Below are 12,332 nucleotides of genomic sequence, written 5' to 3'. Positions count from 1 at the left end.
GCACCATAGTGAGAGCAGCAGCCTTAAATGTCACATAATTAAGTGGGTTCTCAGGTCATTTTAAGAAGTTGTGCATATAGAATGTCAGGGTTTGAAAATTGATTTCCTTAGAACTATTCAGGCTTGGAAAGTCTTTATGTATTTCTAGGAGTTCATATATCTCAATTAGAAGGCAGCTATTCTAGAAACCAGGAGATTATTACAGAAGGTTTGAAGGAAGGTCTGCAGAGTCAGGGATGGTAGAGGGAAGGTTGGGCAGAAGGTATACTTTGTATTTATTTTCTGGGTTGGGAAAGGCACATGGAAAGAGGCCAGTTACAACAGGTGGCAGGTGTCTGAGATCAGAGAACCTAGCTGGACAGCACAGAGGCAAGGCCTTGAGATGCACTTGGTCAGTTTACATGAGTTTGTGGGAAGGAGGATGTACTTGGTTCTGACTTGTCTTAGACTGTAGCTCAGTGATGAAGTTAGACTTGGAGAATTGGAGATCATCTAGTTGGCACCCCTTCATTCTTACAGATCAGAAAGCCTAGGCGTCCCAAGTGATAGAGCATGCCTGATATCACTGTGCTGGGAAGAGGCAGCCAAGACTAGAACCTTTCTGACTCGATTCTCTGCCTCTGCTCTTACCTCACAGTTCCCCCCAAACAACCTTGACATTGGACCTTTGGCCATTAACTCCACACTTGAGATTTTGGTAAAGTATTTATTAGCTTCATCAAGTTCCTAACTATTCTCTAGATTTTCAAGTTTACCAAGGGACCCAATATAGAAAGATATATGATAAGCCTTTTAAAATAAAGAGCTAAAAAAAAATAAAATAAAATAAAGAGCTAAATAAGTAGAGGCTTATTTTTCCTTCTGTGCAGTAGAGTAAGATCATCATCATTTTCCCATTCACAGGGACGTGGCTAGAGTTGGTTATGAGAATAGCATAGATTCTGCTGTTAGAATAACATGTTAAAGAAATGCCCACTTCCTGTTCATTGGAATTCAGTTTGGGAGGATATGGATAGTACAATAATTTTAAAAATACATTTATATTTAAAATTTTTTGTTTCAACCTATATTCCCTCCCAACAAACAGCACTTTTTTTTTTTTTTTAAAGATTTTATTTATTTATTTGACAGAGAGAGATCACAAGTAGGCAGAGAGGCAGACAGAGAGAGAGGAGGAAGCAGGCTCCCTGCTGAGCAGAGAGCCCAATGTGAGGCTCGATCCCAGGACCCTGGGATCATGACCTGAGCCAAAGGCAGAGGCTTTAACCCACTGAGCCACCCATATTAGATCATTCTCTAAATAAAAGAGTTTGAGTATATGGAACATTGCAATGCGTGATCAGTGCTTTTTTTTTTTTTTTTTAAATAGGCAATACACCCAGCATAGAGCCCAAGGCAGGGCTTGAACTCTTGACCCTGAGATCAAGACCTTAGCTGAGATCAAGAGTCAGATGCTTAACCGACTAAGACATCCAGGCACCCCAACATTTTTTTTCAAATGGGGGCTCTTAATAACTAATTGAAGTGATAGATACAAATTTTCTTCTCCTGCCAGCCACTCGCTCTTTTCTGTTAGTATTGTTGATGAGCAAGGTGGATCCCAGGAAGGAATAAAAAAAATAGAAACAAAGAACTATAGGGTACAGGGGAGAGAACATTGACCAATGGAGTCTGACAGTATGATTTCAAATTCTGGCTCTACCACTTTTTAAGCCTTGCTAAATATTGGTTTCCCCATCCAGAATATAGAGATAGTTCTAAGGATTAACTAAGGTAATGTATATGAATTACTTAGCCTTGTGCCTGTTACATATTGTTTGAAAACGTAGAAAGCAAGGTTAATGAGCATATGAGTAAGAATGAGTTGCCTTTATTTGTTCGCTCAGCAAACATTCATGGCCCTCTTCTGGACGCTTAGTACTGTATTAAGCCACAAGGTTATAACATAAGCAAGAAATAGATTTTATTTCCCAAATAACATAAGTAATAAATCCCTAGCTTCTTAGATTGCTCTGTATGCGTTTTGAGGCCCTTTTACATCATGATCTCATGGTATGTACCGTTCTTACAGTTTTTCATAGTACGCAGGTCCACTATGAGGTTATGTTTGATTCACGAAACAAATAAGTACAGGGATATTTATTGAATTATATCTAAAATCACCTTGTAAATTGACACTACAGAGCATATTAGATCATTCTCTAATAGAAGAGTTTGAGTATATGGAACATTGCAATGCATGATCAGTGCTTTCTGTAGGCCAGATGCTGTGCCTTGAAATTCAACTAAAGAAGAGTAAGAAATGGCTTTTGTCCTAAAGAAGGTCATAATCTGTTGTTGTGATATACACAATTGCCATATGTAACGTGGTAAGCACCCAGGGAAGCATGTAATTCAGCTTATGGGCATCAAGGAAGTCTCCCAGAGGACGAATGGTATAATGAAGTCCTGGAGAATAAATAAAGCAGATTTTAGGAAGAGACATCTTCATGTTGTCACCTTCCGTGTTCTCAGGCAGTATACTGAGCTCTTCTATTTAGTTCATGTACTCCTCAGGAAATCGAGTGTTCAAGGTTGCCATGTTTCAGAAGGACTTGGCCTTTTGAAGAAAGAGTGAGGAGTTTCCTGGGTGTGGGTAGTGGGGATGGCTGCGAAACAGGGTGGGAGAGGTAGCTTAGCAACTCCTATGGGGAGTCCACCTTTTACAAGGTGATTAGGGATGGATTTTTTAAAAATAACTTTTCAGTAAGATTTAAGGATGTATGAAATGGCTGGCAGGCACTCATTTTGTAGATTTGAAAGGGGACTTCAGATAGAATTGTGAGCCCCTATTCTGTGGATAATAAACTGAGTACCAATGTGACTTTGCTTCCTGTAGAAATAGTTAATGGCAGGTCAAAGCTAGAGCCCTGTTTTGATCTTTTCAAGGTGCTGCTCTTTCCAGTATACTGCTACTGTGAATATAGAGAGGACATTATGGCCATGCTGCTTTGTAGTGCCATTGTTTTTAAGTTTTTTTTTATGAGTAAACTTGCTTTCTTTTCCTTTTTGGGAATCAGAGAAAAATTTTGGAGAATTGGAAGCAAGGACAGAGATGGAGAATATGGAGCTTGTTTCTTCCCTGGAAGATGTTCTGCAGGCCAGCAACCCCTAATATATTGTGCTCGCCCTGGCTCTAGGATGTGGGAAGTGAACTTCGATGGGGAAGTTATAAGTACACATCAGTTTAAGAAACTCCTCTCATCACCACCTCTCCCTGTGATTACCCTAAGGTAATTATTTGTGTGGCTGGTAGGGACTATTTGAGGAACTTACGTGCAGGAGTTGGGTTGAAATCTCTGATGTTTTAGATTAATCTAGAATAAAATCTAGTTAAAAAATTTTATTATGCCTTCTAAGAGTGAAGTAGAATTTTTTCTTTTCTTTTTTTTTTTTTTTTTTTTGAATAGAGATCACAAGTAGGCAGAGAGGAGGAAGCAGGCTCCCCACTGAGCAGAGAGCCCGATGCAGGGCTCCATCCGAGGACCCTGGGATCATAACCTGAGCCAAAGACAGAGGCTTTAACCCACTGAGTCACCCAGGCGCCCCTGAAGTAGAATTTTTATTAAAGATTTAGAGAAACCAAAAAGTCCTTAACCAGTTATCTTTGGTATAAGTGAAGTAGATTGAATAAAGGTAGATGAATTAGATGCAGCAAAACTTTTCCTATGTTGTGATTCAATCATTAACAGACTGTTTACTTCCTAGATCAGATCCTCAGTATGATCATACAGTTGGGTCCTCCCAATCTTTGTCTTTCCCCAGACTCTTGCACGTTAGGTAAGTTTCTCCTTTTGAGCTTTCAAAAAACAAAATAATAATAATGAACACTTTTTTTCTCTTTGCTGCATGTTTACAGGCTGTTAGCTTGTTTTTTTTTTTTTTTTTTAAGATTTTATTTATTTGAGACTTTAAGAGAGAGTGAGGAAGAGAGAGAGTACCAACCAGGGGGAGAGACAGAGGGAGAAGCAGACACCCCACTGAGTAGGGAGCTGATGCACGGCTCCATCCCAGGATCCCAGGATTGTGACCTGAGCCAAAGGCAGACAGTTAACTGACTGAGCCATCTAGGCGCCCTGGCAGTTAGCTTTCCTTCCTTCTTTTCTTTTTTTAAAATATTTTTATTTATTTATTTGACATACAGAGATCACAAGTAGACGGAGAGGCAGGCAAAGAGAGAGAGGGAAGCAGGCTTCCTACTGAGCAGGGAGCCTGACGAGGGGCTCAATCACAGGACCCCGGGATCATGATCTGTGTCAAAGGTAGAGGCTTAATCCATTGAGCCACCCAGGCACCCGGCAGTTAGCTTTTTAAAAGGTTTTTGGATTTAACTGTTTTTGAGAATTTAGAAATGCCTGTGTTACATGAAGTGTTCTAAGAGGAATAAAAAGATCATGGATATATGTGGCTTTTTTGGGGTTGTGAATTGATCTCAACCAGTTGGACAGTCTGTAATTACCAGGGAACTTCTGATAATTAGAGATATGAACTATCAATACTCTTTCTTTCATAATCTCTCCTTTCTGCTGGGAGGTTACAATGAAAGCAAGTCTCAGACTGAAGTCAGCCACACATAGATATGTTTCTTAGCAGGTAGGCACAAACCTAATTATAGAACTTTTTCTTCTAAGCTTGGTAAACTTTCAGCTCTGTGTCCTTTAGGTGCTCTGACAAGTAAGTACCTTGCGTGAAAGATCTGCTTGAGGCATGTTCAGCCATATTCTAACTGTTTTTTTTTAAGAGTTTATTTATCTTTTTGGGGGTAGAGCACAGAGGGAGAGTGCAAGGGAGAAGCAGAGCCCCTGCTGAGCAGAGAGCGGGATGTGGGCCTCAATCCCAGGACCCTGAGATCCTGACCCGAACTGAAGGCAGATGCTTAACTGATTGAGCCACCTGTGTGCCCCACATTCAGCCATATTCTAACGCTGGGGTTCAGCCAGCCTTCCAGTTGGATTAGGTGCAAAAGTCCACTAAGTGGCAGCACAGAGTGTCACTAAAGGCTGGGTTTGCTGAGTCTTACACCTTTGTTCTGCCAGTGTTACGATTTCCACCCAGTCTGTGTGTCTTGAACTTATTTCATCGATGGATATTATTTCTAATATCCCTTAGGTTAATGCATAAGATCTCTAATGCAGATTCAGAGAATGTTATTTAGAGGTTGTTGTAGAATAGTCTGATTGAGTTCTTTCATCAAAGGCTAACTAACTGCTCTTAGAATGTGATTAAAAAAAAATACTATTGAAATATTAACTAATTGCCCCTGTTGTATGTATATGTCACATTGCCTACCCTGGAATATTTAAAATTAAATTGTAAACAGTTTAACATACTCCTAATTCACTCTGAAAATTACTGAGAAAAGATGACTGTTGGCTCATGATTGGATAAAGCATATTAAAAACTCTTCCTGGGGCTCCTGGGTGGCTCAGTTGGTTGGGTGTCTGCCTTCTGCTCGGGTCATGATCCCAGGGTCCTGGGATCGAGCCGAACATAGGGCTCCCTGCTCAGCAGGGATCTTACTTCTCCCTGTCCCTCTGCCTGCCACTCTGCCTACTTGTGCTCTCTCTGTGTCAGATAAATAAATAAAATCTTGTAAAAAGACCAAAAAAATTCCTCTTCCTTTATGGCACTTATTATGACTTATAATTACATATTCATACAACATTTATGCTTGTTTTACTCTTAGTAAGTGCTGTGTGTCTGTTTTGTTCATTATATTATTCTCAGTGCTTGGCCTAGCCTCTGGCACATGACAGACGTGGGCTGACTGTGGTGTGATTGGTGAGGAAGCCCTTTACCCAAGAGTATGTTTTCTGAAGGCAACGCCACAGTCGCTCGGTCCTCCTGGTAGAGTTGTTCCTTGAGTTAAGCTATTTAAAGCTCCTGTTACAGTCTCTGCTGTAGCATACAAAGCCCTTGATGATCTGGCTCTGCCTACTGCTCAGTTTAAGTAGTAGTTAATGCCGGTTTGAAGCCTCTGCTGACTACTCCAGCAGGATGAGATTAGACACTTATTCCCAGGCACATGGTCACACCTTGTTGATTCCTCTGTCATCTCTGCTTTCACTGTACCATGAATATCAATCCCAGCACCACATTGTCAACTCCTTTGCTCTGGGCTTGATCTTAGGCACACAGAAGGCTCTCAAATAACAGCTCAGTTAAAGAATTCAGTGAAGATTTTTTTTTTTTAAACATGAATAGAAAGGCTCTTTGTTTCTGTTTCTTTTTTTTTCCCCTACCTATACACTTATGTCCAGTGGTGACCTTTACTATTACACCCACAAATCCCAAAGGAAGCAAATTTATATACGTTGTTTTCTTTGTGGTAAACAGTGTTACTTTCCCTTCCTTGGCCTTGCAGTGCTTTTAGACTGTGTCCTAGTCTGTGTATTATCAGTGAAAGGACAAGGGGATAAGTGACGTGTAAATTGCAAAGTATCAGCTCTTATCTAAGCTCCACTCCTAAGATTTCCTAAGGAAGCTGAGTATCAAAGCTTAGTGTCAAAATCATTTTGTTTTTCTACTCAGGGATCCTTTGGCTTCTTATTTTTTTTTTCTTCTTTGACTCCTGAAGGTAACCTTCTGGTTTTTCTTCCTTTAGATTAGCATTCTGACCATTTCTTCCATCTTTGTGTCAAATATTACTTTCTCATAGGGACAGTGACCTGGTCTTATATTGACAAAATGTTTAAAATTTGTGTGAGGACCCAGTTCCTATTAAATATCACTCCTGGTGTTTTATAACCACATAGTACCATTTTTAGTACTCTTGGGAGTTTAAATTTTAAAAAGGTCCCTGTTTGTTTTTTTTCTAATTTATTTATTTATTTGTGTTCATGTAAAAGCACAAGTTGGGAGGAGGGGCAGAGGGGGGAGAGAGAATCTCAAGCAGGACACTCCCCCACCTCCCCCACCTCCCTGCTGAGCATGGCGTGTTACACAGGGCTAGATTTCATGACCTGAGATCACAATCTGAGCCAAAATCAAGAGTCGGACGCTTAACTAACTGAGCCACCCAAGCGCCTCAGTGTTCCTGATCTTAAGATAATAAATTGTTGGAGATGTGGTATTTCGACACAAAGTGAGGGTTGCAGCAGTACAGTACATGACTAAGTACCATATGGACACGGGTGATAGGAAATAGGGTGAGCACAGGAGGAAGAGCGGTTGCCGTGGGCTCTTGGAGGATCCCAGAGGGGAGTAGCACTTCTGTGATCCTTGGGAGGCGGCTGGAGTGAGCATTATAAGCTGGGATGCCCTGACTGAGGGGAAGAAGCAGAGAGGACCCATTGGTATCTGAGAAACAGTAGCAGCCTTGAGAAAGAGTATACAAGTAAAGACAAGCAAAGGGGTATGTGAAGAGGTGAGCAGAGATGGAGAGTACAAGAGGGCTGGAAAAACTGGCCCAGGAAAGTACAGTGTCCCAGAGTCCGGGGAGGTGAGATTCAGGAAGGAAGGAACAATCAGCAGGGCTGGCCCCTACTTGAGCATCAAGAAGAAAGGAGATAAGGAAGGGTCATTTGGTTTGGCACTTAGCAAATTTATGACTTTATGAAAATGCAGTTATGTGAAGTAGTCCAGATTCTGGGTAATAGTTGGTGGGTGGGTCACTGAGGGTAAATGAGGGAAGAAGTAGGATTCTGTGAGGTGTAGAGAAAAAAGTCCAGCTCTTGTAGCCAGACTGTCCTTGGGCGTATTATTTCATCTCTCCAAATTTCAGGTTTTTTGTTTTTATAAAATAGGGAAAAGCACATCTGTCTTGGTGAGTGTCTGTCTGCAAGCTAAGATAATATAGATACTTTGATAAAGCTCCTGGCAGATGGTTGATGAGGAGTTTTTAACCTTTTATTGCCTCCACACAACTAAGGGCATCAAAATATTACCATCCCCATATGTGACTCACTAGAGCAGTGATTTGTGGTGGTGTGTTGTCTGTTTTAAATGTGCCCTTTTCATACCAGTGATGGGAAATTTAGATGCTTTAACAAACATTAAGTGAAATACCAACCTTTTCTTTTTTTAGAAGGTTTTTAGTGTGTGTATCTAAATTTTTCCCAGTTTGGTGCCATATTATTGCTGTTTTTTAAAGGACTCTTGTTAGGTGTTATGACTTGACTAACTGTATCACTGTTGTGTTTTCTTTTCTTTCTTTCTTTCTTTTTTTTTAAAAAAAGTGTTTTATTTATTTATTTGACAGAGAGATTGACAGCCAGAGAGGGAACACAAGGAGGGGGAGTGGGAGAGGGAGAAGCAGGCTTCCCACAGAGCAGGAAGCCCGATGTGGGACTCGATCTCAGGATCCTGGGATCAGGACCTGAGCCAAAGGCACCCCTGTTGTGTCTTCTTTCTACAATCTTCCTTTAATAGCTGATGTGAAGATCTGAATTCAGGGAATTAGATCATAAATTTCTGTATCCAAGCAAACTAGAATTCTCTTAACTTCTTCCTTTTCTTTTGTAGTGAGCACTGTGTGCTGACTTGGACAGAAAGAGGAATTTATGTTTTCCTTCCTCAGAATGTTCAAGTTCTTCTCTGGAGTGAAGTCAAAGGTAATTACATTTTTCTTCCTTATGTAATTTATTTTATTTTATTTTTAAAGATTTTATTTACTTATTTGAGAGAAAGACTATGAGTTGGGTGAGGGGCAAGGGGAGAAGGCTCTCCACTGAGCAGGAAGCCAGACTGAAACACCCAGGTGTACCTTTCCGTAGGTAAATTTTAGTATCTTGCTTGTGAAAGATTCAGCGATCTTAAGAGAATTCTCTTTGAGTGTGAAAAGTAGAAAAATAGACTGAGGTGGTGTTTCTCCTAAAGATTAATGTCAGGGGGTGGCTCAGTGGGTTAAAGCCTCTGCCTTCCGCTCAAGTCATGATCCCAAGGTCCTGGGATCGAGCCCCGCATCGGGCTCCATGCTCAGCAGGGAGCCTGCTTCCCTTCCTCTTCCTGCCTGCCTCTCTGCCCACTTGTGATCTCTGTCTGTCAAATAAATAAATAAAAATCTTTTTTAAAAATTAAAAAAAAAAAAAAAGATTAATGTCAGGGGTGCCTGGATGGCTCAGTCAGTTAAGCATCTGCCTTAGGCTCAGTTCATGATCCCAGAGTCCCAAGATGAAGCCCCATGTCAGGCTCCCTACATAGTGGGGAGTCTGCTTCTCCCTCTAGTGCTCGTCCTGCTTATGCTCTCTTTCTCTCTTGCTTGCTCTCTCTCAAATAAATAAAAATCTTCAAAAATAAAGATTAATGTCATAGATGTTTTCCATTGTAATGTATTTCCCAAGCATATACTTGGGAATTTATGTTCAGTTATTCAGTTTTTCATGGATAATTTTCTTTTTTATTTATTTATTTTTTAAAGTAGGCTCCATGGACAGAGCCCAACATAGGACTTGAACTCAGAACCCTGCTGAGATCAAGACCTGGGCTGAAGATTCAGCTGCTAAGTGTCTGAGCCTCCCCCAGCCACCCCTTCAAGGATAATTTTAAATATAATTTTCACTTATTCTTAAATATTAGTAACCACTGCTAAAGATTGAGTGGGTTAATTTTTTCCTTCTAATTACCCTGAATCTTTATTCACCATTAGAAGTCTTGCTTTCGCTTCCATTTTGTGGTCTTAATAGTTTGGGGTTCAGAATCCTTGTGGAGGGGGGCACCTAGTTGGCTCAGTCAGTTAAGCATCTGCCTTCTGCTCAGGTCCTGATCCCAGGGTTCTGGGATCGAGCTCCGCATCGCTCTTCCTTCTCCCTCTGCTTGTGGCTCCCCCTGCTTGTGCTCTCTCTCTGTCAAATAAGTAAATAAAATGTTAAAAAAAAAAAAAAAAATTTCTTGTGGGAATAACATTTTTTTTTTTTTTTTTTAGTTTAAACCAAAAATGGAAGAAATCTTGCATCATTAGCATTGCTACTCAGTGTATCTTTCTGGGTCATTTTCTAGTGCAGAAATATAAGAAAGAGGAACCCTTACTTCCTGATCTGATTAATACTGATTTCTTGTGGTTTAAGTTGCTAAGGTTGCCCTAAAAAACGAGATTGTTTTTTAAAAATTGACATATACACTGTGTGAGTTTAAGGTGTATACAAAGTTTTGATTTGATACAGTTATATAGTTAACCCTTGAACAATGTGGGACTTAAGGGGCACAGACCCAGGTCCTGCGCAGTCGAAAACCTGCATGTAACTTTTGACTCCCCCAGAACTTAACTACTAATAACCTGCTGTTGACCCAAAGCCTTGCTGGTAACAGCAGCAGTTGAGTAACATTCTTTGTATATTACATGTATTATTTGCTATATTCTTACAAGAAAGAAAGCTAGAGAAGAGAACATTATTAAGAAAATCATAAAAAAGAGCAAATACATTTACTATACTGTATTAATTGAAAAAATTTCGTATATCCATGGACCCATGCAGTTCAAACCCATGTTGTTCAAGGATCAGCTTTATATTGCAATATGATTACTGTCTTTTGTGATGAGAATTTTTAAGATCTAGTCACTTAGCAATTTTGCAATATATGGTACAGTATTGTGAAGTGTGATCACAATGCTGTGCGTTAGATCTCTAGAACTTGTCAGCTAATTGCAAGTTTGTACCCCTTGACCAATATCCCCCACCCCTCCAGTCCCTGGTTTTCACCATTCTTCTCTGCTTCTACTTGTTTGGCTTTTTCAGGTTGCACCTATAAGTGAGATCAAAAACTAGTTTTTTAACTCCTTTCATGATGTTCTGCCAAGATAGGTGTTTTCTCATGAACTGTTGATTTATATAGTGTGTTAAAATCTGTTTGTTTCCATCAGATTGTAACTCAGAAATGTTGTCATCTGGTCTCTGATGTCGAGTGCTCTCTTAAAGCCCCAATTTCTTTTCACAGAAAGTAGCATTTTATTTTACTTATTTTATTTTACCATTATTATTTTTTCCCATTTATTTTATTTTATTTCTTTTCAGAGTTCCAGCATTCATTGTTTATGCACCACACCCAGTGCTCCATGCAATTCGTGCTCTCCTTAATACCCTCCACCAGGCTCACCCAACCCCCACTCCCTACCCCTCCAAAACCCTGTTTGTTTCTCAGAGTCCGCAGTCTCTCATGGTTTGTCTCTCCCTCTGATTTCCCCCAACTCACTTCTCTTCTCCTTCTCCCAATGCCCTCCATGTTACTCCTTATGCTCCACAAGTAAGCGAAACCATGCCATTACTATTTTTAATTCTGGTAAAGTTAACAAACAGTTTAATGTTAATTTTAGCTGTACAATATAGTGGTTCAACAGTTCTGTATATTATCCTGTGCTCACCATGACAATTGCCCTCCTCAATCCCCACCACCCATTTCTCCCATCCCCCCCACCACCCTCCCCTCTGGTGACCATCAGTTTGTTCTCTGTAGTTAAGAGTCTGTTTCTTGGTTTCTTTCTTTTTCCTTTGCTCATTTGTTTTGTTTAGAAGTAGCATCTTTCACATAGAATTTTACAGAAGAGAGATGTGTTTTTGTTTTTGATCTTTCTAGAATTGTCTAAAATATTTCTTCATTGAATTGCAAGTATAATAGCAATGAAATTCAGGCAAGCCAAACTCAGTATAAAAAATAAATTTATTAGAATAATTTCCATCCTTACCAACATGGAGAAGGAGTATGTGGTTAACCTTCTGTGTGTTCACCCCTGTGGGTTTTGTAGATATTCAGGATGTAGCTGTCTGCAAGAATGAGCTCTTCTGTCTGCACCTCAACGGGAAAGTCTCACATCTTTCTCTGTTGTCTGTGGAACGCTGTGTGGAACGCCTGCTGAGGAGAGGCCTGTGGAACCTGGCTGCTCGCACTTGCTGTCTATTCCAAAATTCTATTATTGCTGGCAGAGTGAGTCAGAGTGCTTACCTGTTCACCTGGGTTGTTGGAACCACACTAGTTTGCAGGGGTGGGCTGCAAAGTTGCCTGTCTTTATTAGCGCTGTCTGTATGACCTACAGATGAAGCAGCAATAAATCCCTAATGGAATCTTGCCAGACAAATGTAGGGGTGGGTGGTGGGTAAGAAAAAGGGTATACTTCCCACTGAAGAAAAAAAAATTGCATTTTCTCAGAAACTTCGTTGAATTTCAGGCTTTGTTTTAAGGGGGTTGATTGTGTGTATGGTAGCTCTTAATTCTTAATTCCTAAGATAATTCCCATTAAGTCTTTCTTGAGCTTATTAAACCTTTTTAAAGCACCTTTGGGGTTCTATGGTCTCTGCTAGACATTTTTCAGTATTTGGCCATTAAATTTAGATTTAGTTATAAGTAGTAAGCTGTTCTATTTG

The 12,332-nt window shown here is 40.2% G+C and overlaps 1 protein-coding gene across 5 annotated transcripts in view; it reads left to right on the top strand.

The window, feature by feature from the left end:
• The window catches only part of HPS5 (HPS5 biogenesis of lysosomal organelles complex 2 subunit 2), a 46,720-nt gene that overhangs the window by 14,254 nt on the left and 20,134 nt on the right, over positions 1–12,332 (top strand). For all 5 annotated transcript variants that reach the window (XM_059137757.1, XM_059137751.1, XM_059137763.1 and 2 more), the window contains exons 7-10: positions 3,060–3,272; positions 3,748–3,819; positions 8,503–8,591; positions 11,717–11,895. In XM_059137757.1, coding sequence (XP_058993740.1) covers positions 3,060–3,272; positions 3,748–3,819; positions 8,503–8,591; positions 11,717–11,895 — 553 coding nt within the window. The remainder of the gene's footprint in view (positions 1–3,059; positions 3,273–3,747; positions 3,820–8,502; positions 8,592–11,716; positions 11,896–12,332) is intronic.

This window comes from Mustela lutreola, chromosome 1, assembly GCF_030435805.1.
Source record: "Mustela lutreola isolate mMusLut2 chromosome 1, mMusLut2.pri, whole genome shotgun sequence".
NCBI classification, from domain to species: Eukaryota; Metazoa; Chordata; class Mammalia; order Carnivora; family Mustelidae; genus Mustela; species Mustela lutreola.
The sequence above is the reverse complement of the archived record's forward strand: the minus strand, read 5'-3'. Positions and strand labels throughout refer to the sequence as shown.